At 37.0% G+C, this 27,187-nt stretch overlaps 1 protein-coding gene across 5 annotated transcripts in view; it reads right to left on the bottom strand.

Annotated features, from left to right (window-relative positions):
* Positions 1 to 27,187, bottom strand: part of Arhgap15 (Rho GTPase activating protein 15) — a 611,414-nt gene that overhangs the window by 474,438 nt on the left and 109,789 nt on the right. For all 5 annotated transcript variants that reach the window (XR_004118571.1, XM_031370150.1, XM_031370149.1 and 2 more), the window contains exon 6: positions 10,292 to 10,381. Coding sequence is in view for 4 of the 5 variants with exons in the window: in XM_031370150.1 (XP_031226010.1) it covers positions 10,292 to 10,381 (90 nt within the window). In the remaining variant the exon portion in view is untranslated. The remainder of the gene's footprint in view (positions 1 to 10,291; positions 10,382 to 27,187) is intronic.

The following is a 27,187-nucleotide window of genomic DNA, read 5'->3' as shown; positions in this document are numbered from 1 at the left end:
TTTCTAGCCTCCAAATATTTATTTTTATGCTGATTAAACATTAAATTGCTACTGAGTTTAATTTGATATTGTGCTATAAACTGCCAGGGCTTGTTCCTTCCTCTCAGATGGACAATGACACCTGTGATTGTGTGTTCCAGAGCACCTTTCAAAGATGAAAGGTTTCACATACTTTCCAACACCTTCATCAGCACATCTTGTGAGTCCAACAATGGCACCTCCTGATCGCTCTGCCATGATTTGAGTTCAAATCCATCATAGATACCAGGCATTATAAAGTCTGTCTTTAGCTTGGTCATGGTTATGGGACTCTTGAAAATTAAGCATTGTTCAAATAACAAATAAAACACAACAGAATTACCAAGTCTAACTAAGGTACTAAAAGAAGTTCTGAGTCAGTAGATCAAACTGCTAGGAGGCACGTTTGCAACATGGTAACTCTGTCATTGTAAACAACTTGGGTCGAATGTATACCCTGCAATGAGTTAGAACCCCCACATCCACGCTGGAGATGAAATGCTTCATAAGACTGTGAGTGTATTTGTGTGTGTTTACATGGTTTATGTGTTTACGTGGTTTATGGTGTTATGGGAGGTAGGGTAGGGGTGGAGAGACAGAGGCAGGAACCAGAAGGTGGGAACTAAAGCAAGAGGCCATGAAGGAACTCTGCTAACTGGATTATTCTTTCATGGTTTGCTTGGCCTGATTTTTTATACCACCCAGAACCACCTGCCCAGGAGTGTCATCATTTACAGAAACCTGGGCCCTCCTGCTTCAATCATCGATCAAGAAAATGCCCCCTCAGACTTGCTATCAGACTGGGGGATTTTTCTCACTTAAGGTTCTTCTTTCAAGATAACTCCAGAATGTATCAAATTGGCAAAATGAAACACACACACACACACACACACACACACACAAGAAAAAGAAAAAACAAAGGCAATGTGCCTTGTGAATGCTTGCAGGGACACTACAGGTAAGTGTTGGGAGTTCTGCTCTGTCTGTCTCTACCTCATCTCCATTCTCCCTTGAAACATCATCTTCCACTGAAGCTAGAGCTAGTCTATGCCAGAAAGCCCTAAAAATACTCCTGTTCCTGTCTCCTGCAATGGCGCATGCAGACGGAGGTACACAGCGCCACCCACAGCTTTTTATGAGGGTGAAGGGGAACTGAACTCAGGTCTTCATGCCTGCACAGCAAGTCCTTTTCTCCCCCCACCCCTGAGCCATCTTCCTAGATTCTATATTCTTGACTTTCAAAACTTGCAATTATAATTCAATCACAACATCTCTCCTGTCTCTTTCCTCCCTCCAACGCCCCCACACACCCCTTTTCATGCTCCTCCTAATTCATGACCTCTTTTATAACTGACTGATATTGTATGCATATCTGCATTTGCATGTACATATATGTGTCTAAATTATATCCGTGCTTTTTTAATCTGTACTTTCTAGTAAGTTTTTAGTACTATGTTTTACTCTTATATAGAAGGATTCTGCATAGATCCCACACAAGACTTCTCTCGTGAGTGCTGGCATTGGTTTGCATCATAAACTATTTGTTTTCTTGAGTTCATTTCAAGCCTTTGTTTACAATGATTGCTTTGTTATTTTCTTATCCTGCTTTAAACATTGTTCTGAGGTTTTAGAGTTTTTCTCACCACTACCCAGATTTTCCCTCTGTCTTGTGGCTAGTGGTATTTAAACACTCTGTGTGTGTGTGTGTGTGTGTGTGTGTGTGTGTGTGTGTATGGTTGCATATATGTGTATATTTGTGTCTTTCTTTCTCTCTCTCTTTCTCTCTTTCTCTGTCTGTCTCTCATTCTCTCTGTGTGTGTTTCTTGCCCTCAGATACAACCTTGTTATCTTATTTTTCTAAAAATGGAATGGCACTGGCTATTTATCAGAAGATGATTTTTGTGTCTTCCTAAGGTACTCTATTTGATTTCACTCTGACATCCTCATGGACAGGCTATAAACTGAGTTACCATTTATTGGCTCCATATATTATATATCAGCTTTAGGGATTAAAGCATGTCTTTTTCTGGAATACATCTGTTTGCTATTAAAAAGGAAAGAAAACTAGACTCAGCATGAAGTAAACATGGATACTTTGTTTTTTTACAAAAACAAAATAAGAATTCATAACCAGATATGCAAAAGAGAGCCCTTAGTTGGAATGTTGTCACGCCAGAATCAAAGTCATATTTTCTGTACTTTATACAAGATGAAAATCACAAGTAGAAAAAATCCAGTTTTGATAATTTCACTCTAGTCCTTTGGAATCTTCCCTGAGGTCCAGGATTAGTTTGCTCAGATTGTTGAGTATAGTCTGAAGACTTAGGTTTTGTTACATAGTATCTGGAAGCCTCACTTTGACTATGTAGACACTACAAGGAAACTGCAGTGAACCACAGACACCCATGGATAGCCTAGAGACCTGAATGCTTGTTCTACGAACGCAGGAAGAAATAAACCTTTGTAAGAGGTGGGAGTCCCAGAATGAGGCCAAGAAATGAAGGGTGGCTTGCTGCAGGTAGCCTGAGGTCAGATTGAAACTCGGATTGTACAAATAAAAGGCTCCTATCTCCATCCCACACCCTAGCCACTCCAGAGGCCAAAGGGACCAAAGCAGTGGCTTTATAGCTCTTCTGCCACATCCATCTATTCTTTTGCAAAAATGCACATGACATCAAGTTCATTCCCTTCAGTTCAAAAGTTTGATCTCATTTATGTCATTTCGGAAACTTCACATCTTAGTTCTTTTGACCTATTTGGCTCTAAAAATCTATCAATATTAGTCAGTGTGGTGGCTACTGCCTTGCAGTTCCGTTTTGTTCTGACCCTAGTGTGAACAGATAAAATGACAGGACACTAGCAGTGCCCCTCAGTAGCTTTAGATAGTGAGTGGAATGTTCAGAGGAATGTATCCGGAGTCTAAGGCTTATAATCTGGAGCCTCAAAGGATTACCCAAGTGGGATAAATTTGATAATCTTTTCTATAGCAATGTATTTGATTTTTATATATTAGTTCCAAGAATTTAGGTTAAAGAACCTTTATTATTTTTCTCAAAAAAATCAAATAAGCAAAAAGTCAGTGTTTCCTATTGATTTGCTCTAAAGGGATAGACTGGTCAGGTCTGAAGAGATGGATGTGGTCCTCTTATTATTGGTGTACTTAGAACTACCTCTCTGCTTCATTCTCCCTTTATTAGTCAGAGCTAATGAGATTGGAATTTTATCAAAATTTGAATACATCATTTTCCCCTGGTTTTAAGAATCTCTTTTATCACAGCCAGTGGTGTGTGTGTGTGTGTGTGTGTGTGTGTGTGTGTGTGTGTGTATTAAAGCTCTAATTCCAAAATTAAGTCCCTCCCAATATAATCTCACTGACACACTGAGGCCAGGATTGATAAAATAGTCATATTTTTTCCTTCCAATCAAAAGAAAATATTCCTTTGACACCTTTAGAAGGGGATCAGAAAGTGTCCCTTGTCTCTCTTGGACTAGAGACATTGTTTCTGAACTTGTTTCTCCAAGTTACAGTTCAGAGCTCAGAAGAAAATTCTAGGGGAATATGCTTTTGTTGACATGCAATCTTGCATATACCCTTCGTCAACTAGTTTATCTTAACTTGATATTGCAGCAATGCAACTTTCATAAAGGACTGGATACTAAAATCTAAACAGGGCATAAAGACACATTTGCTTTGAATAATATATGAAAATAGCTTTCATTTGGCATATAACATCTTCAGCAACTGAGGGCTGTGCATAAAAGTGAAAGTTCTCCACATCAGTCACATTTCACTAATATACATCCCCTCCATTGGATTCTCCTGAAATTCACAATTGCAATTTCATGCAAATGTTATGAGATGATTTGGTTACTGAACAAAGAAAAACTGATGACCATCAGTATTTGTACTAAAGTTACTCCTTTGTAGTTGATTTAAAATATGTTGAAGTGTCTCTTCACTTTTAACACAGAGAGGTGTCAGGTAGGAGAGGGGCTCTTATCTCACCCTTTCTCAGTGTGATACACAAGTCTGAGAGAGAATCTCCAACTGGAGTCTCTGAAAACATCAACTGAAAACATCCAGGTCCCCAGACTCATCTATTGTTCCACTATGCCTTTGCAGGATGGATGCATATCTAGTAGACACATGAAATGCCCCAAGGCAAACCAAGGAGTAAACAATAGCTGTATTGGATGTTGATGCTTCTTTTTACCCTGTCTTATGTTGTTTGACTCCATGCCTTTCAAAATACTGTGAGTACTTCTGCCAACTGAAACCAGTCTTACCACAAATTCATGCATTTATAAATGTGAAGAATCCCCCTTTGCATTTTGTTTAACTATTCACATTGCAAAATGAAAGAGAACATTGGTAAATGCTCAGATTTATTCTCATCTGCCCCTCTTGACACAAGACATGAATCAGAGCAAAATAGCAGTAGTTTTCCTTTTGGCTTAAAGTATCATTTTCCAGGATGTTATTAAATTATCGTCACATTAATAAAGTTTAGTAGTACTAAACTATGTGAGGCTAAGACGTCAGATCAGGACAAGCAATCAAATTATTTTTAGTTGTAGTGCATATCCATGGAGAATATTACACAAAAATATTTAATGTACAGTATAGCTAGAGGAGTTTACCCAGAGTCGGAAAAGTAACAAGTAATTAAATGTTAAACCTACTTCAGCTTTATTTTCCTTATAGGGAACCAGGTCTCTCTCTGCAGATGTGTTTTCATATTAAAGAAGCAATGTCACATCCTAGATATTTGAACACAGTATTTATATTCTGACATGGAACGAAGGTGGACCTTCATCTCCTTATGCCATCTCTATGTCCCCTGTCTTACAGACAGGCAATTGACATAGTTCTACTCACTATTTATTAACTGATAGAATTATACAACTTAATACATATAATCTGTAGAAATCCAATAAATTCAGCAGCCAATTTTTATTAAAAATTGTTTATAATACACCAAGCTGAGGAAAAAATGCCTTCAGGAGTACAGATGACTCAATATCTTAGCTAATCAGTTAATATCTTACCCCCTACTGAGAAAAGAGTTAAGTAAACAAATTGTATCTCCTAGATTTTCATTTCAAGGATACTTTGGGAATCTTGCAACACAAGGCTTATGTTGCAGATAAAATTCCCAAGTTGTTTTCTTTGTTGTTTCTTATGCTAAATATATTCCCTGTTAGCCTCAGCTACAACAATCTGATCAGCTAGAGCATGCCCAGTATCTTGGCTCAATAAGTTCCATAGTTGACATATTTTCTAGTCATATCTAAAACTGCTTTACAGGACAGGTAAATATTATCATGAAATAACTTAATGGAATAGAAATAATTACAGTGCATTGGCATCAGTTTTGTTTTTTGTTTGGGTTTTGAGCCAAGGTCTCTATGTAACTCTGGCTGTCCTTGCCATATTAGACCATACTGGCCTCAAACTCAGAGCTCACCTGCCTCTGCCTCACAAGGGCTTGCATTAAAAGTATAAGCCGCTCAGGAGATGTAGAGGTTCACAGCCATCCATTGAACTGAGTACAGGGTCCCTAATGAAGGAGTTAGAGAAAGGGCCAAAGGAGCTGAAGGGTTTGCAGCCCCTTAGGGCGAACAACAATATGAACTAACTAGTACCCTCAGAGCTCCCACGGACTCAACCACCAACCAAGGACTATACATGGTGGGACTGATTGTTCTGGCAGCATGTGTATAGTAGAGAATTGCAAAGTCGAGCATAAATGGGAGGAGAGGCCCTTGGCCCTGTGAAGGTTCTGTGCCCCCGTGTAGGGGAATGCCAGAGCCAGTAAGTGGGAGAGGGTGGGGTGGCAAGCAGAGGGAGGGGGAGGCAACAGAGATTTGTTCTTGTTGTTTTTTGGGTTTTGTTTTGTTTTTTTTTTTTTTTTTTTTTTTTTTTTTTTTTTAAAGGAGAAACTGGGAAAGGAGAAATCATATGACATGTAAATAAAGAAAATATCTAATAAACACAAAAAAAAAGAAAAAAAAGTATGAACCACCAAGCCTAGCTTCTTCTCCTTTTTAATAAGTGGCATCCCTGCGAAACTGGAAGTATGCTGGTGTTATATCCTCTGTTTGACAGCATGACATGAATTCCCTACCCTAGTCTTCCAACAACTTTATTCAGAATGCTCAAACTCCAAGGAAGGCAAAGAACCTAAGTGAGACTTTCCTTTCAACATTGTAAGGAGAGCACTCTTAAAAGTTTCTCCCAATTCTGTGTTCCTGGAACTGATTTTGCAACTGTGTTATCAGTTAAACTTCCTGAGTGTTAATGCAAGGCAGTGTTAATGCATAATGTGGCCAGTGAGGGAGCCTGTAGTAGCTCCTGCTGTGGTTGGATGCTGCCCGAGAGTCCTGCCACCCTTTAGTGCGATTTTGCTTAGTTATTATAACTATCTCTCCGTAAATGACATTTGGGATTATTTAAGATTATGTTGTAATCTTTTTAATCCCTAGTGATTTAAATTTCAGGCTAAACACCATAGAGCAAACCAGCACTTAGCAGAAATGTTTAAAACATGTGATTTGAACAAAAATCTTTTTTCGTCCAGGCTCTCCCTGATGAAGACCTCGCGTTGCTTTTAGTTTTTAACTAAGGAAATGTGCCCAAAGTTCATTCCAAATTGTTCACTGGATATATGCTTTCTCAAACTGTATCAGATTTGTGATGGTCTATTATGTCACCCTTTCTTCAGAATTAAACAAATCTTAGAGCAATGGACATTTACTAATCCAGTTCAGAATTGGTATGGGACGCTTTCATAAGTGCAAAGCTTTGTGTGTGTGTGTGTGTGTGTGTGTGTGCACACGCACGCGTGTGCGCACCTGTATATTTATGTCTCTCTCTGTGTGAATGCTCACTACATTTCCTAAAATCAAGTAATTCAATATAAATATACACCTATTTATATTATTTACAACTATACTTATATGCATTTTGATACCTGTGATTACATGTCACAGGCCATGTCTTACAGAAAAGAACAGTACTTTTTAAGATGTGACTTGCAGTTAAATAATGCCCATAAGACAAAGATTCTGGCCCCAATGTAGGCAAACGTTCCTGGCCTCAGAAAGTGAATATCATTTTTATTTACCAAGAGTTATTACATACTAAAGCTAGAATTTGTCACTATGATATTAACATATATTACTTGAAGAAGACTGAATCCACATTGAGTTTTATTTATGAAAAAAATCTTGGATTTTTTTAAATACAGAAAATGAAGAAGTCAGATGTCTAAATAGTATAAATACTGAAAGAAAAATATTTCATTTTTCTGGATCAAAAATGTATGTTTCTAACCTATCTCAGGCATTCAAAAAAATTTGTTTGTTTTCCTGTTCATTTCAAGTTTGACTTCTTTATAGACATCATAATTATGTGGGATATAATTGCCAATCCATCATCTTTTTAAAGACAGATTTCAAATTTTAAATTATTTCTAATTTTGCTCTTCTTTGATTCATCTGGAACTGAAAATCTCAATAGTCATTTGCGATCTGTAATCTATAATTCATAGGCTGAGATTGAATATCAAGCCCAATTCAAACTTGGAATCCTGTAACTATTTTTGATGTGGTACCTCAGCTGAAGTGGGAAGGATCTTTTTCAGTAACAAAAAAACGTTTCATTATGCAGTAGGTAATGAAACCCTTACACACCGTCAAATACCCACCCATACCTTAATACCATGTTTTTGAGATATAATCATGTTTATTCTGTTCATTTGAGACTTAGCCCAGCTAATGTACCTAATCAACTATTGATACACATCATCTGGACTTAGTTGTCTGGCAAATTCTTCCCGATACTCTTTGTATTAACAGAATTATAAAAGTAACTTATGTTATTCTGCTCAAACAGAAGACTCTTCTGATCTACTCTGTGGGCACATACACTCATGAAGTCAGATGATTTATTCAAAATGAATTAACAAAAAGTTATCTAAGAATTTTCCTTTAACTTTGTTATTCATACTATCTTTATAATAATCTTTTAATCTATATATAAAACTGTCAATAATGTATTCACCTATAATCTGCCTATCATCTATCAATTATCTATCACACTATCTAGCTGCATGCATATTAGCTACAAGTCATCTGTGTAAATATTAAAGGCTCAAAGCCCCATCAATTGTCCAAATGATATTAAAAGCAAAAATAGATGATGAGAAATTTGTAAATAGTGAAAACCAACTTCAAAGTCATTGGAAGAAACTAAGTTCAGAAACATAAATATAGATCAAGTGTAAATTATAAAAGTTTGAGCATTAACAATATTTTGAGAAGCCAAGAATGACATGCATCATCATTTGTCTGTCAGACTAAGTTGACAACAGTCTTTTTTTATCTTGTTGAAACTTTTTAGAGATAAATGGAGAAAGGCTGGCCTCTCAAATCTATGGAAAGGTCGATTTACAAACATCATGTTCTTTAAATTAAACTTAAGCTCTTTCTCTTACAACTTTATTAATCAGGGGCCTGCAACACATGGAAGTCTACAGCATCATGTCCCAGCTCAGTGGCTCTCAAGCTTCCTAATGCTGTGACCCTTTAATACAGTTCCTCATGTTGTGGGGACCCCGAACCATACATTTATTTTCATTGCTACTTTGTAACTGTAATATTGCTCTACTATTATAAATTGTAATGTAAATATGTCTACAGATAGAGGTTTGCCAAAGGGGTTGCAACCTATAGGCTGAGAAGCACTATCGTAGATTGCCAGAGACTAGCACTCTGACCCTCACATTTTATTACTGGGGTTAGAATAACACCAAGAGAAGGAAACTGGAGGAGAGGGTTACTACTGATCCTTACCTTCTCACTTGCAAATGAAGTTGATTTTATTATTTATGCCTTGGTTTTTCTAAATTCTAAATTCTCTACCATTTGGCTTGAGATCACTGCTCTATACGTGAGCCTTCCTGCCTGCTTGCCGCCTTCCTTCCTCTTTCCTTTTAAAATTTTTTATTTTTAGTTGACAGACGATAATTATATCTATCCTTTCACTTAATTTTTGGTTTTAAAACATCTCTATATTTAAGTACGTTAAAACTAGAAACAGAAAGATAACTTCTTCTAGGACATGTGTGTGCAATTTTACTTTTTAAATCTGAATAGGCCCAAGTTGTTATAATATACACGAATGAGTTCCCGAAGAAAGTAACACATACGGGACGTACTGGAAGTGAACAGTTGTTTTCCTCATATGAGTAGAAGGAGTAAAGGCCATTCAGCTTTGCTGCTGTAAGTCCTAATTCTGATTTCATCAATATATTTTATTACATAATGATGACATGTACTGAAAGAATACAATTTTGTTGAAAATATTTAATATTAATAAATATGTATTAATATATTACACTTGTTACTAAATAGAACAATTCTAAAATGCAACAAAATTGTTTGATTTCAAAATGTAAATATTATATATCACCTAAAATGGAAAAAACAGATCAAACTTATAATTTAAAATATTACTAACTAAAAATCAGGTCAAATCATGACAGGGTAACATCGCAAGTGACATATCAGGTCTTTCAAGGATTTTGTGGGGTTTTGTTTTATTTTTAAACATTCGGTGGATTATGCTTATGACTACTGATTAATGATAGCAATTTTTATCCTAAAAGTGAAAATCTTTAATATAAAAGCATCTGATTTAAATTTATTATTAAGTTTGTGCTTTGACAACCTCTTACATATATATAATGCATTCTGATTACTCTCCCACCCCCTCATATCTTTCTGTCACCCGCGTCAAGCTGCTCCACTCCATCCTCATCCTTCCATACACTGGTAAATGTAGTTAATGACTAGAAGGCACGGATGGCAATGAATGAGAAGAGCTTGTAATTAGTGAACCTTAATTTGTGTATGTTTGAAAGTACTGCATTGAGTCTATTTAAGTGAAGCATTCTACCTTGGCACCCCAAACAACTATCAAATACATCGCAAAATTCAAAGAGGTTCTTGTAAATTAATCGACATAAAACATGTATTTTGTTGTTGTTGTTGTTTAGATAGTAACCAGTCATCAGAGGAAAACACAAAATAAAGCCACGATTCCATGAGGAAGAGGAGCCAGAGTCAGTCGTTCATAATGACCTGCAGACAAGTAGTTCCTACACGTGAAAACACCACAGGAAGGTAGTGTTGTTGCTCTCATTAACTGAGGGAGGGGACTCAGATTTAGAAGAAAAGGGAGTAAGTTGAGCACATGTGGCATTCTTACCTGAAAGACACTCTTTCTGCTTGATTTTTCTTTGGCCCATTCTATATGTGCACCACACAAATCTATGCTTTCTGTGCTCTGCCTGGTTTTCTGTAAACAGAAATGAAATACGAATAAAGATCACACACCATGGAAGAAGCATGTCAGAGAAAACAAATGAGTTGACTAAGGTTGAGGTTATACATATCTATGGGAGGCTTTATGCCTCCCCTTTGTGCTTCCCAGGGGAAACAATCTGTGGTATTCTTACTTGGGATTTTCTAATTTTAATACATTAAAATTAGAAGCATAGCTTTACACATATTTCATTTGTTAAAGATAATAAGAAGAATCAATACTTATAGCAATGATTAGACATAATGTTAAAGAGATAGAAGTGTAAACATCTCCTTTTCTGTCCTGAATAATATTGTTGGTCAGTGAAGGCCATGAAAAAAGACTTGTTAGGCCTAAAAATATAAGCGAAACTTGAAAATTCATAATGGAATGGGAAAAGTTCTAGTTTTAATTTTTTGACTTCAGCAAGACACTTATAACCTAGCTACATCATCTTGAGATTAGAACAAACGAATTCAATTAATCTCACTGTTTCCTCAAATGTTTGCATTTTTTTTGTATGTTAAAACGTTCAAAAGATACCATTAATTGGCAACAATGAAAAATTCACACATCTATGACCTCAGAACTCACAAGGCAGAGGCAGGCTGATCTACATAGTGAGATACTGTCTTCAAGTAAGAATAAAACAATGACAGAAAGGAAGAAAGAGAGAGAGAGAGAGAGAGAGAGAGAGAGAGAGAGAGAGAGAATGAAAGGAAGAAAGGAAGAAAGAAAGAACGAGAGAGAGATAGAGGGAGGGAGGGAAGGAGGGAAGAAGGAAGGAAGAAAGGAAGGAAGGAAGAAAGGAAGGAAGATCCACATTTTAGACTTTAGGAGTACATGAGTAAACTTTGTGTAATAATGTAGATTAATAATAATGTGTTAATAATAATAATGTATTTAAGTAGATTTATTAAGTAGATCATAGCATTTGCTTCCTTTTATAAAAGTACATAAGAAACGAAAGTCATTTTCTTTCAGTAAATCCCAATAACCAGCTAGTACAAACGTTAATCAGAGTTGCCTCATAATTTCATTTGACTCATAGTGAATAACACGTACACAAGTTTAAATTCACACATCTTCAGGTATTAAACAAAGGGTAAATTTGGGAAATTTACTATTTGCCAAGTACTATATAGAGAAGATGCTTTACAACAGTTTTCATGTGCTCTGAGCTACTCTGGGTTTCTTTACTAAGAAATGTAATAATTTCCTCACTTTCCCCCTACAAAACATCCTGAACATTTAGGATAGAAATGATATATTTTAGGCAGCTTTCAATGTCAGTAACTTCAAGTTAAAGCTTGAAATTAGAAGGGTAAAACTGTTAAAAGACACAATCTGTCCCTAATTGTTGCCTCATAACCAGTATGTCCTATTGTATTGGGCTTTTTTTTTTATCCAATTTATGAGGAACAAGAAGATTGTTTTGTTTTTTGTTTTGTTTAGTTTTATCCCTATGGTAAAATAGGATATGTTTGTCTTTCAGCAACTAAAGACTAAAGACTAAGGTATGTCTGTTTGTGCATCTTTGTGTGAGTATATGAGTGTGTGTGATTGTGTAAGTGTGTGTATGATTTTGTGAGTTTGAGTATGAGTTTCTGTGTGTAAAAGAGTGTGTGTGAGTTTGTGATTATATGTGTGCATTTGTGAGGGGGGAGAGGGAGAGAGAGAGAGAGAGAGAGAGAGAGAGAGAGAGAGAGAGAGAGAGAGAGAATACGTCTGGGTGTTGAAGCATATTTTTTCTGGAAAATTCACCTGGTTGGATAGCAGACCACAGCATGCCTTTTACTTGTATTCATATATTCAGTAGGAGCCCTGTGGGAAACCCTTTAAAATCAGCCATGGCCCTTAAAATGATTGCAATCAGTGTGTTTCACAGGTTCACTCTGCACTGACATCCAGGCTATCACTACTGTGGATCTCATGAAGAAATACCAACAACAAGCTGCTTCCTGTAGAGTTCGTTAAATTATATCATACTCAGAACCAACAATAATCATTAAGGGAATAAAACCAAGGGGCTTTATTTCCCCATGAAATGCATTGTGGTGGGAGAAGTTGTAGCAGAATTACATCGTCTAAGAAGCATTTTGCATACATCAAGCATTTTCTTAACTATGGCTATATCATCAGATAATTCTTGCAATAGTATGAGGCAATTATTATTATTACTACTATGTTAAAGGTTATAAGGTATGTCAGAAGGATTCTGGCCTGCAGAAGTTTCCCAAGGCAAATGGTCTAAAGGGGTCTGAATTTGTTTTATTCCATGTGTTTGAGTGCTGTGCCTGAATGTACACCTCTGCTCCTCTGGCATTCCTGGTGCCTGTGACAAAACAGGGCAGAAGATCCTCCAGACCTGGAGTTAGACATGGATCTGAACCACCTTTTGGCAGCTGATAATTGAACTCTGGTCCTTTGGAAGATCAACAAATGGGCTTAACTGCTGAGCCATCTCTCCAGCCCCAAGCATCAGAATTTAAATGCAACTAGAATCACTATCTTTGTGCAATGCTGGGGATCAAACCTGGGGCTTTGCTCGTACATAGACAGGTGCTCTACCACAGAGATGTATCCACAAATCTCAAAGTCTGTTCTTAACCGCTGACACAGCCCCTGACAATGGATTTAACGTTGGAATGATATTCATGATAAAACATTTCTGAATTTGTGGAAAACCATGGTTTGTTCATTAGACTGCAGGACAGTCATTGGTCTTGTTTTCATCACCTCTGCTGAACTGATCCTGTTGGAGATCTGTCATACTAAATGGCAAATAACTAATAACTAATCTACTGTCTTTATTTACAGTACCTACACTGCCTCCCAATCTTCATACAGTGGCTCCTTTACATCAGCTCCCTGTTAAAGGCACCTTGTCACTGGTGGGTTTTGAAACTATGTAAAGCAGCTATTTCCCAGCACTCCTGGTGACCTGTTCCCTAATTCTTACAAAACTTAACTTCGACCTGAAAGTAACTCATGTATTTTTACATACTGACTGTCTCTGTTTCCAGCCTGAGAGCTGAGCTTCCTCAACTTGGGGCTTATTTGCCTTTTCCTTCACTGTTTTTTTTTTCTTCTGATGTATGGAACAGTGCCTGGCACACACTTGCTGTTCAGTGAATATTTAGTTAATTTCTGAGTGAAAAACAATACCAACACGCAACTAACTTTTTGCAAGGAAGTCTTGAGCATCTTTAAATTTTTAGTTTTATGTGAATTAAGATCTCTAAATTTGGCAGAGGCAGGCGGATTACTGAGTTCGGGGCCAGCCTGGTCTACAGAGTGAGTTCCAGGACATCCATGGCTACACAGAGAAACCCTGTCTCAAAAAACAAAACAAAACAAAAAAACTCAAACAAACAAACAAAAAAGATTTCTAAATTTTTTAACAGTAACACAATCATTTGTGATTTGGGAAAGTGATTACAATAGTTCAATGAATTCATGCAAACCAAAGTATGAACTTTATGGAAATATTTTAAACCATTCATTGTGCAGCTTCTGTGTCAATATAGCATCTATGCTCCTTCCTGAAACTCTAGGGTTACAGGAGGTAGTCACTGCTCCTTTGAGAATTTCATTTCTAGGGTTGGGCATGTGGATCACTGAATCACTAGCATCATAAGGTGCTGGGTTCAATCCCCAGTAACACATGTACATGCAAATACACACACACACACACACACACACACACACAAGGAGGGCAGGCAGAAGCTGAGATAGTGACAGAAATTTCCATATTAGGAACCGTTGAAGACTACCTGGATACATATAGAACCTCTATGATGTTGAAACAGAGTAACTCAATGAATAAAGAGCAACACACGCTTCCATATTCTTTATATCATTTAGCTATGCTAATCTTAGAATGTCATCCACATCATAAGCTAAACCCCATGGCTATGGCATCTGGCTCATGATTATTCCCAATCCTAACTCTTGTCACTCCCAATCACCTGCCTGTGCTCCTCTAGTCAACACGCCTTCCCTGACTTTGCCCATCTTGTGTCCTGTATGCCTTGTGGTCCCACTCTTCCATTTCCTCTCCAGTCTATGACTTCACTGTGCTTCTCATCAATATGTCTGCTTCTGAGTTCTGCATATCTCCTTCCTGTCCTTGACATCCTTTTTGATAATAGTGAAACAGTTTTGTTGTAACCTTCCAGTCCCCTGAGACTCTCCTGGTTTGACTTCTTTTCATGTGTAAGCCCATGTTCTTGATTCAACAGGCACTTCAACCACTCCATCACTGCTTCACGCTGGCCCTCTGCTCATCACCTGTCTGTCTAGCAATCTTCTGGAAGAACAATCCTGATGTGCAATCAGGAATGTGCCTCACAGACAGTGCTTGTCCTTTCCAATGGTCCATTGGCTCTAGTTAGCAATATTTTCTGTATCTAGTTAGCATTTTTTCTTTCTTGTGACAGATAGTTACTTACATGATGATGTGTTTAATCTTTTCAACTCTGATCCATGTCATGACTTGTTCCTACTTCCTAAAGGTTGTAGTGCTCACATGCAGGGCTCCTACTCCCATCCCTTTCCAGGAACAAAAAAAAAATGCTTTATATTAAATTCTTCTTTACTTTTACACTACTTTTGTGAAGCCAGTACCAGTCACTTCAACATGTACATGAAGAAACTCATGCAGTAAGTGGCCAAGTACCTCACATAAGGTCACTCATTTAGCAAGTTCCTACACTGAGATACTAATTCACTTTTATCCAGCTCCATGCATCAAGGTCTTGGCAACATAGCACACAGCCTCACCTTCTTTAGTTATTCTTTCTTCCTGCTAGTCTACTAGTTCAAGGCAATGTACCTAACTTATATTTTAAGTGTTAACACTTTCTAATTCCTCATCTATCCATAAAATTCTAGGTCTAGCTCCAAAAACTGTTTCTATCTTCTTGAAAGCCCCATTCCTTGGTATGAGCATGGCCTGTATGTAAGTCAGAAGTTCCTGAAATCCAATTGTCATACAGGACCCAGCCCAGTCTGATGGAGACAACTTCTCAATTGAAGTTCCTTCTTCCTAGGTGTGAATAGGTTTGTGTCATGTCTACAAAACAACACAAAAGTATGAAAATGTGATGAATTTTAAATTATCACAGAAAACTGATTATTTGAATAATATTAAAATATCAGGGATGCTTCAGGATGAGAACACTATGGTAAGGAGAAGGAAGATCATGTTGAACAATAGTTCTAAACTGTACTTTGTTTAATTTAGAAGAGACCAAGGCTGAAAAGACAATGATGGAAGCTTGAGAACGGGAAAGCCTCAGTGTGAAAGTGCTAAACATCAATAAGCAGCTCAGAAAAAGTAGTAGAATGTATTTGGAAAAGAATCAAGATTTGATTCAAGAAGTTTGAAATTAAATAATTCTTTAATAGAAAATGTACTTCTGATTTTACAGCACTGAAACACAAGCAAGGTTCAGCTAATGAATTACATGGTGAGAGTACACTGTAATAAAAACAGAGTTCACAAACTGACCAACTGTGAATTTAAATCTAGGAATATTGATATTATGTCTTCTGTGGGTGTGTCTTAGGTCAGGTTTCTATTGCTGAGAAGAGACACCATGACCACGGCAATTCTTGTAAAGCAAAGTATTTAATTCAGGCTCGCTTACAGTTTCAGAAGTTTAGTCCATTATTGTCATGGTAAGAAACATAGCTTCAAGCAGGAAGACATGATGCTGAGGAATGATCCTATATTTCTACATTTTGATCCACAGGCAGCAAAAGGAGACTGTGCACCACACTGGTTATAGCTTGAGCATAGGAGACCCACAGTGACACACTTCCTCCAACAAGTTCACACCTACTTCAAGAAGGCCTCTGAATAATGCCAGTCCCTATGGGACAAGCATTTAAACATATGAGTCTGTAGGGGCATTTCTATTCAAACTATCACAGTTGGTAAACTTAGAAATGACTGATTTTCTTTTAAATAATTCTTCTGAGAGCTCTATTGAAGAGTTCTTGTCTCTGGACAGGAAAGCATACAAGCTTCTTTGTTGGAGCAATGTGAAGTCATTAAAAATTGATACTGGGCCTTAGCCACTTCGGATTTTTACTGTTCTCTTAGTCCACCTTCATTGTTTCTCAATAATCGCTGACAGAGTATTCTCTATTTTATTTGCCTTAGATTAAGCCTTTGGGTTTAGTTTTCTATTTTATGGGCTATTTGGGGCACATAGTTTTCAGTGTGTATTAGAAAGTATCTCAGGCTAGACAGTCTTTTGCTTTATGGTGTTTTCTATGATAGACATTGGGCACATATGCAACAAATCATTGGACCCTCTTCTTTCTGTTTCAATCCTAGATGTGTTTTTAAACAAGATAAAGCTCAGAGCTTCTGAAGTCAGTTATGAGCTACCATTTTTTATTTTGGATTAATTGCTGTTTTGCAATATGGACTGAGATTGTCCTTACAATTTTGAAACACAGAACACAAAATTGGTTTTGAGGAATTAAGTTTAACCACATAACTTGTTTTGATTCTGGAAGATCGTTCATGGAGGAGGGCAAAACTCACTTATCAATCCTCATCTGGATAAAATGATTTAGGAAGGAGTACAGAGTTGATACCTTATCTCATTAATATCTAAAGCAAGGCCTCGGTCAACAAAGAAAAGGAGACTTTGATTATAACATGTGGGTTTTCTGTATATGAATATAAATGATGTTAATAATAACTGAAATTGCTGCACAGTGAAATTTCTCAGTACGACAAATCAAAGTGGCTTCTCAGAAGAGAAAACCTTCATTGACAGTGTAGTGCTAAAAAGTTTTAAAGGAAAACGTGTTATTTTTCCTTTAAAAGAAATAGACTTGGACTTATTTCTTAATCATACCTTTGTAGAATGAATCTGATAGCTTCTCCATAGATTACTTGTCCTTGCTGATTTTCACATTTACATTACCTATAAAGCTAACAGATTTTTCCCAAAGTTGATTCTATTCACTTCCATTGGCTATCACTTTAGGTGATCAACCTTACTTGAGCCATATGAAGATACTCTCAGAGGACCTTCCTAAAATTCCAGCTCTTCTTTCCACATGGCCGAAGTGTGGGTGGGTTCTTAGCTCCCTTTCTGCTTTGAATGTAGCTAAAATGTCATTCCTATAGGGATTGGAATTAAGCCTTCTGAAGAGCCATTAATGGGGGGACAGAATCTACATGGGTGAAGCATGTAAAGACTTTGAGTCACATATTTAAACCAAGGGAAATTAGGAATCTCAGAAGAAATAGAACTCTGTTCCTCAAGTTTCTCCCTGTGTTTGACAGAAAGGTGATCTGCTCAGCACATTTGCCCAGTGAGCCTTCCTGCCTTTTTGGACTGTATAGTGGTAGTCAGTATGGCAATGAGCCCACTGTGACACTTCCTACACTGTCTCGTTTGTTTGTCACTTCTCCCTGTGCCTGGGATATACACCTTTCCAAATAAGTCATGGTGCCTGAACATTCATTACGAAAGGCACACAGATAGAGCTCTGATAACTGGCATTGTTTTTGTTGTGGCCTTATTAACACCATGTTGTAATTGAGATGACTAAAAGCTAACCAGCAAATGAAATTTGAACCAGATATCTAAAGCATAGATCATCCAACATGAAAGCCTTACATTTACCCTATATGATATACTACTTTTCAGCAAATTCTGGTTCATAAGTGGCTTTTAAAAGTCTAAATACATTTATTGTACGTTTTTTTTTCTTATGTACTGTAGGGAAAATGTTCATTTTATTCTAGTGGCACACAAGCTGGAAAACATGCATTATGTTGACCAAAGTGATAAAATACAAAGTCAAGTTTCATAATTAAAATTGTTTTCTGAGACAGCCTAAGGTGAGGTTTATTGAGGGATGGCAAACTATTATTCATTTATAATGTTTCCTATCAATTTAATTGATTTCGTAGTTATTAAAAATTATGTAAGATACAGAATTTATTGTGGTTAATGGCCAAATCTTAAGAAAATGATGTCCAGTGAACACAACTTCATTTACAGTAATATTGATCATTGGTTTTTTTTCTCACAAAATTTATGTTAATAATACAATGGAATCTACTTTCCTCTTTTTTCTTTCTCCCTGTCATCCCCAGATTTTCAACTGCAACCTTTTTTCAGTTGTTAAATGTATGATGATCCCACATGTTGGTATACTCTAAAGTTGCCCTAGTGAAGCCCAGTGGAGATAACTGTCCTGACTGCAAGAACATGGTCATGAGATTCCAATACTTGACAGAGACTCAAGTTTTCATTGCCAGGTGACGATGCTGACGTCTACCCTGGCCTTTCCATTCTTCTGGTTCTTATTGAGCAGGAGTCTGTGTGAGGACTCAATAGTCACTATACAAAGATAAAATTATTCTGTGTTCATTTTGCACCGATAATAAGTCATGCATAGTGTTTTCATTGAAACTGGTTCCCTCTTCCTGTTCACTCCCATATTTATATCCATACGTTCATCTTATTGGTGAGCTCACACTACAGTGAATCACAATTAGATCTGGTGCTTATATAATTAATATAAAACACATTTTTTTCACATTGAAAGTAAGCAATGTTAAAGAAAGTATACAATTTATATGGAGCCTTTTACACTTCATTTCTTATTTTTATTTTTTGTTGTCTTCAAGAATTCAGCTGAATAGGTTGTTTGACAAAGTTAATAGTTTATTGATTATCTTCAAAAACTTCTGTAATTAGAAGTAAATGTTTTAAAGACATGTATCTCACAGAAATGCAGAATAGAATGAGGGTTATCTGGTATCCCAAAGGAACTAGTCAAATTTTAGTAAGAGATTCCAATTCAGGCACTAATCCCCACTGACAAAGAGATTTAAAAATTAGATCTATAGATGGTCATGGTAAAAACATGTCCTATGTATTCCTCAGTTTCAGCCCATCTCCTAATCAGGCTTGCAGTTTTACAGCAGAGAATGTTAAATTAAAGGTCTGAATCCACCTTTGATTGGCTCAGAGATGGCTCAGCTGTTAAGAGCACTGGCTACTCCTCAAAAGGACCAAGGTTTAATTCCTAGCATCCATATGGCAGCACACAACCTGTCTGTAACTACAGTTCTAGGAGATCCAACACCCTCACACAGACATGAATGCAAACACAACATCTAGCCCCTTAGAACGAACAATAATATGAACTAACTAGTACCCTCAGAGCTCCCAGGGACTCCACCAACCAAGGACTGTACATGGTGGGACTGATTGTTCTGGCAGCATGTATTCAGTAGAGGATTGCAAAGTCGGTCATCAATGGGAGGAGAAGCCCTTGGCCCTGTGAAGGTTCTGTGCCCCAGTGTAGAGGAATGCCAGGGCCAATAAGTGGGAGAGGGTGGGGTGGCAAGCAAGCAAGGGGAGGGGGGAAGCAACAGGGATTTGTTCTTGTTTGTTTTTAGGTTTTTTTTTTATCTTTTTTTTTGAGGGGAAACTGGGAAAGGAGAAATCATATGACATGTAGATAAAGAAAATATCTAATTAAAAAAAAGAAAGCACATAAAATAAAAATAAATAAATAAGTAAAAAAGTGTCAGTCTATTGAGCATGCACTCCTCAGGAAGGCAGGACAACCTTCAGCTGTGCTAAAGAGGTAGGAGGAATACCCTAATGTAACACTGGATACTTTTTTTCTTTCCCCAGATTCTCACCTTTTGTAAGTTTCCTTAGCCACCATGAGTCTACTAGGACTCAGAAGGGAATAGCATCTGCCTCTCCTGTTGTCTTCCTTTAAGAAGCCTGCAGCATCTAAGTACGCTTTCTGAGGTACTCTGGGTTTCCTGACTGTTCTCTGGTCCTCTCCCATCACTAGCCATCATGTGGCTGACCTCCATGCCGACTCAGACCTCCATGCCGACTCAATGGCATGGCTTTCTGCGTTTCACTCTTCCTCTAATTTCTCTCCCTTTTCCAGCAGTTGTGGGAATTTTCAGCTTGCTTGCCATGAGGATTTTCTTTGAAAGGATAAAACAATTGTCTTCAGGCTTCCTTTTGCATCTGTTCTTAAATTTTTATTATCAAGACCAAGAAACCCATGAAGTAAGCCAAGTTTTCCCAGTAGCTTGTGGCAGTTCACTACAGTTTCCAGTGACACACAGGCAGGCACTACTACAAGACATGAAGTGCGAGACAGAAAATTTCCTTCTCTGTCTGGAATATGGAGTTTTCCTCTGCAGATTCATTAAGTTTTATAGACCTGAGAGTTACAATCTTAGTTTTACTTTAAGAAAAAAAAGATTTTTGTACTGCTAGGGTGCCTGGAGCATGTTAGACAAATGCTTACTGCTAGTCCACACCACTAGCCCTAATTTTGAGTGCTGAGAGCTAGGACCTCATTGGTCCACGCAGCCCCTTCATTTGGAATAATTACTTAAAGTGCAGAAATTTGCATTTTAAGAATGTAAATGATTTTTCCCCTAGATTCTCTCCATCCCTGGGCCAGAGAATGCTAGTCAAGGCCCTCCATGCTGGCGACCTCAGCCCAGAAGTACAGCGGACATACTTAAAACTTCCCTGACACTTTCTGAATCAACACTCCCTGGTCCTACCAATAGTCGGTATCTGGCATAAAGAGGAAGTTTTAGATCCTCCTTTCCTTCCTCCTCCAGCAACAATTATCCTTAGTACATAAGCAAAGTATGAGCTGTTGGCTTTCTGGAAAGAGAGGTATCTCTTCTGTAGGCTTTAGTTGTTGTATGTATTGTTTTTATTAGATTGAACTTGTTCTGTGCGAAAACAAACAAAAGCTAAATGGAGAAAAGTTAGTTCTTTGGGTTTCTTGTATAGCATAGTGATTATACCTAATCTATTCAATATGTGAATACTTAGTCGATATGTGAATACATACTTGATATGTGAATATTGTAGATGCTTTAAATTTTCTTATTATGAGTAAAGTATGGGGTGATATGTTCATTTCTGTGATATGATCATTCATATATATATAATCAGACATCACCTTCAACCTAAATACATAATTATAGGTTAAGTTGGAGAGCTAGGAGGAGGTGACTGGTGGATCAATTGTGGTCAATTGATGCATGAAAGCCTGAAATTGATTTACAACAAAACAGCCACAAAAAACAAAGCAAAGCAAAGCAAAACAAAACAAAACACCAGAGCATAAGTTTATAATTACTATTTATGATTAAAAAGTTGCACAACAGAACCAGACAGACCTTCAATATGGAAGTCTTGTATTGGACATCAGAAATTTAGGGGCATAAATATTCCTGAAAATATATATAAGGTTTTAGTGTTTGCTTTTTAAATGACAATATGTTTTCTGAATAGTATGTGGGGATTAAACCAGAAAGCATCTCACCTACATAATTGAAGAAGGAGATTCACCTGGCCTGCTCTGCCTGGATGTGGAGACAATAGAAATTAATCCAGACAACCACAAACTATCCTGTGTAAAGGTACTGAACAGGCTTTCTGGGTCTGCAGCTTGCACTGGATGATGAGCTCGCTTTCTTGTAATAGCATGTTCATTGTCCTTAGACTAGTTGTCTTGCCTTGCTCTTTCACTGGATTGTCTAGAACACTGGCCATCCTGCCATAGGTCAAAGACAGGTGAGAACAGCAAGCTACTTTGACAGTGAGAGTTGGCCTGTGGTTTCCTAAAGTTATAGTGATGACAGACAGCAAATGAGCAATTTTCTTTCTCAATAGAGAACAGCTTTTTTGTTCTCGTCTTCTTAAACAGCTTTAACACATGTCTGTAAGATCATTTAAGTTATACAGTTCTTTACAACTGAAAATATAGGGAAAAAAGTTAGTTTTCCAACATGTCCTGTCTGAAACTAAGGCTTTCTTTTTTTCCCCCAATATAATATTTTCATTGATTATTTGGGAATTTTACATAATGCGTCTGATCACACTCACTTCCCAGTCCTCCCAGGTCCATGCCTCCCTGTTGCCTATTTACATATATTCATTGGTGCATGGTCAAACTCCGAATGGCAAGCCCCTTAAAGAAAACTGAGTCCTTTTCCACTAGCACCCCACACCTGAGAAGCCATCAATTGTGGAGAGCTAAACTTTAGCATCCTTACCATAATTTTTGAGACTCCACTTTGATGGATTCTTGTCTAAGCTGTTACTTTTTAGGGGTGATGGAGGTGTAGGTTGTAGTGTGGATAGGGATAAGCCTTCTATGACTCTCTTTCTCAAATGAGTTTTGTCTTATTCTGGACACTGGGTGTGAAGTGTTCCCCTTGCTTTCAGGGTGAAGTCATGTTCTTGCAGTTTTACTTTAGGTCTTCTCTAACTAGATTTCCAGTCAGGACATTGTCTTCCAAGACCAGAAACCAGCTGAAGCTTGTATAATGCAATTCCAAACTGGACTTGTTCCTAGGTGGTTTGCAGAGGCTACACAGAACCTGGACTCTATCACTGTCTCCTGGAAGCCTTGCTCAAAATCACTAAGCCAGCCTAAATGGAACATGGGTACAAGGGGAAGAAAAGCAATAAATAGTTTCATGAAATAATTCAATTAATGAATTTGATTCCCATAGTTTACCATTCCTTAGTCTTTTATAGCAACACAAGGTATTTCCTCCTACAATGTTTGCCTCCAAATCTCATTTACTTTCAAAAGCAAGCTCATTGTCACTTCCTCTGAATATACTTCGAAGTTTCACTAGCTGAAAGCAATCACATGCTCCTCAAGTAAACTAGCCCAAGTCACTGTCATGCACTTTAAGGCAACTAACAATGTCCAGCTTTACAGTGTAAATCAATTTATGGGCATATTTTCTTTGCATTTGCTTTTAGATTCAAGGGGAAGGTTTCAACATCTGTCTTTCTATCTTTCTTCCTTTTAAAATGTATTGTGAGTCACCTCTATGTTAATTGTCATCTATTAAATGAGTAGATTCTATGATGAGGGTTGAGAGATGAATTGAGCAATAGTGATTAGTTGTAATGAATCTTTTATATAATATGTCCTATTAGTAGAATAATGGTAGTAGGTTAGCCCCAAGGCCTATGAAATGTCTGTTCTCAAGGTCTTAGCCCTGGTCCCTTTGCCAGGATTGGATTTCATCTTGCCAAGTTGGCCTTAAATCCAATCAGAAAATCTTTAGTTATTTCCTTAACATTTGTACCACTACTGCATCCATGGACATGTCCCACCAGGAGGATCATTATCTTACCTCACACAGAGGATTCACAGCTGGTTAAGACTGATGATTAATTTTGCCTCCAGTATAGTGCATTATACTTTACATGACTGTCAAAGATAGATAGCAGGGATGAAGCTCCTGGGTTAGTAGTAACTTGATTTTGCCATGTGTTATATATAACCTTTGTATAATGAATGAGGAGCTTTCAAACAATAGGGTCTTTTTTTTTAGTTCCGGGGGTTAACAAAAAGCAATGGAAATACTAGTAATGTTTGGCTTTCATGAGACCCCAATTGACCATCAACTCAAAAACAGAACCTGTTTTTCTGTTTCTGTTCTTTTTTTATTTTTTTTTTAATTTTTTAGCATGTAGTATATAGCTGTGGTCTTGTGCCCTGCCCCATTATAAAGTAACTCCATTAAAACTATTTTATGTGTGTGTGTGTGTGTGTGTATGTGTATGTGTGTGTATGTATATATATATATATATACATATATATATATATATGTATATATATATATATATATATTTTAAAGGGGATTTCTACAATGGTACATTTGCATATATTTTCAAGAGGCCTTTAGTATCAGTTATCCCTCTCCATATCCCTTCTACCCTGCTGCCCCACCCTCAACCCATTTAATCTTTCTGGTTTAATCCTTCTTGCCCCCCTATATCACTCTGCCTCTCCTCTCTTGAAAGACTTTGCAATCTACTTACTAAGTTTCCTAACATCTATGAAACATAAATATCTAAAGATTCAAAGATAGCATCCATATATGAGGGTTTATGTCACTACATCAGAATGATTGTTCTTTTTCAGTAACTGAATAATATTGCATTCTGTGCATGGAGTGCATTTTCATTATCTGTTCATAAGTTGATGGACATCTAGGCTATTTCCATTTCCTGGCTATTATGATTAGAACAGCAAAGAACATAGATGAACAGTTATTTCTCTGTAACAAGATTTTCAGCCCTTTTGTGTACATACCCAAGAAGTGGTATAGCTGAATTATGTTATATATCTATTTTAAGCTTTTGAGGAATCTCCACACCAATTTCCACAGTGGCTGCAGTCATCTGCACTCCCACGAGCCACGAATAAATGTTCTTCATTCTCATATCCATGCCATCATTTGTTCTTTAGTATTTTTGTTTATTTGTATGCTTTTGGGTCTTAAATATTCTGATTGGGTTAAGATGAACTCTAAAGGTAGTTTTAATTTGTGCAGGTGATCAATTCCCTGCTAGGAAAGAAACATGGGTGTAGTGTAGACGGATGTCCTTATGGCAAGGATCTGTGAGGATATTCATGCAGAATCTCCTGGCCTTTCCTGGGGGAATGCTTGGTTCACTTTAGCTTTATAGTTGCATTATTGGAATTGAAATTGGCTGTCTTTACTTTCACTTGGTTCATGACAGACATTTCCCCAGAATCAAAAAAAAAAAAAAAAGAGCCCAGATTATGATTTATTCTTGTTTGTCTCTGAGGATCCTTGGAATAGAATAGATCACTACTCTTCTGCTTGTTAAAGATAGTGATGTGGTTGAGAAAACACAAGGCCCTGGGTCTGGGTACATCAGCTAATATCAAGATGTTCTCATCTGATGGCAATGTAGTTCTGACAACAATGCATCCATCAACCTGTTCCAAACAGCTGTTAGTTGATTATCAAAAAGTTAGAAAGGTCTTGCTGGATCATTGGTTCTAAGACGTAATGGGAACATTCATAGGTGAGCCAAGTAAGGGCAAGGAATTGACTCAGGTTATTAATTTGCTGAGAACTCTGGACATTAGAATAATTAGACCTCCTGATTAGGATATGGGGAGACTGTGGGTGTCAATAATTAAACCTGCATTTCCTGGGTATGTAGTATATCACCACTGTATACTGTAACCCCAATTGTTGCCAACATGGTTTCTTGGTTATGTACCAATATGTTAGGTTAGATATTAACTGCTTGCTGAAGCTATGTTTCCTCTTTCTTGACATAGTTTATGGGTTAGCAGGAAACTGAAGACATTGAGGAGAAATAAGGGAAAAGGTACTGAATGCACATTATTGTTAAATGTAGGAAATTCTTAAAAGTGACTGTACACAATAAAATGAGAAAATGAATGTAAAACCTTTTCAGCTGTGAAAAAGTAGGTGTAAAAAGCGTGATGGCCTGAGTTGGTCAAAGTCTCCTTTGTCTATTGGACACATTCTCTCTTGGGTTCAGAACCTTGCCAAGGCTGGGCCCTGGCAAATTTGCATTTCTCAAATGACTAAAGATGTTGAACATGTTAAGTGTATGTTTCTCAGCCATTAGTGTTTTATCCCTTGAATACTCTCTGATAAGTTCCTTGCCCCAATTTAATTGGATTTTTTTGAAATTTAGTTTTTTGGTTTCAGTTTGTATTTTTGTTCTTTTATTCTTTGTATATTATAGATATTAATCCTGTATCAGGTATATGGCTTGAAAAAATGTTTCTCATGCTGTAGGCTTTCTATCCATTTGGACAGTGGTATACTTTGCTGTAAAATTGTTTTAATTTCATGAGTTATTTGAGTTATATGAGTTATTTCAAATGGTTATTTGCCAATTGTTACTCTCTTAATTCCTATGCTTCCTAGGTATTGTTCAAAAGTTATTTCCTGTTCTGTAAGTTCAAGTGTATTCTTAATTTCTCCCTTATGAGATTCAAGGCATTGGGTTTCATGCTGAGGTCTTTGATAGACAAAATTTGTGATTTTGTGTTGGGTGAGAGATAAGGATCTAATTTCATTCTTCTGTAACGAGGTATCCAGTTCAACCAGCACCATTTGTTGAACATGCTATTTTTTCTCCAGTGTGTAGTTTTCCAGTTTGCCTCTTTGGGAAAAACAAAGGAAAGAAAGAAGGTAAAAGGAAAAAGGGGGCTGTAGATGTGCTTGGTTATATGTAGGTCACTAGGTTATCCATTAATCAATGTCTCTGTTTTCATGCCATGCTGTTTTTCTTACTAAAACTCTTCAGTATAATTTAAATCAGGGGTGGTCAAACCTCTATTAGCTCTGTTATTGCTTGGGATTGTCTTGGCTATTTTTTTGGTTTGTTTTATTTTTCTTATATATGTGTTTCCACATAAAATTTAAGTTTTCTTTCAATTTACGTAAATAAATGTACTTGATTTTTATTGGGTTTAATCTGTTAGATTGCTTTTGGTAGGATGCCTATTTTCAAAATATTACTTATACAAATCCTTGAGTATAGGAGGTCCTCTTATATTCTGGTGACTTTTTTAAGCAAGTCTTTCACTTCCTGGGTTAGATTGATTTCAGGATATATATTCGTTAGAGTATGGTAAATAGGATTGTTTTATATATTTTTGGTGTACTTGTTCTATGTATATAGAAAGGTTACTGACTATTTTTCTATCTTAATGTGTTTAGCAACTATTGAAGTTTTTGGAGTGTTTAAATCTTTTATGTGTAGAATCCTATCATTTTCCTTGTTGTGGTGCATGCTGATAAAATATGTTGAAGAAACAGATGCAGAAAGATCACGAGTTCATCCTCCTCCTTTTTGTCCTTCAATTTTCTCACTTCCTCTTCTTTCCCACTCTTTGTAGTAATTAGGATAGAATTTAGGACTTTGA

The sequence above is a fragment of the Mastomys coucha genome, unplaced genomic scaffold, assembly GCF_008632895.1.
Source record: "Mastomys coucha isolate ucsf_1 unplaced genomic scaffold, UCSF_Mcou_1 pScaffold15, whole genome shotgun sequence".
Classification (NCBI taxonomy): domain Eukaryota; kingdom Metazoa; phylum Chordata; class Mammalia; order Rodentia; family Muridae; genus Mastomys; species Mastomys coucha.
The sequence above is the reverse complement of the archived record's forward strand: the minus strand, read 5'-3'. Positions and strand labels throughout refer to the sequence as shown.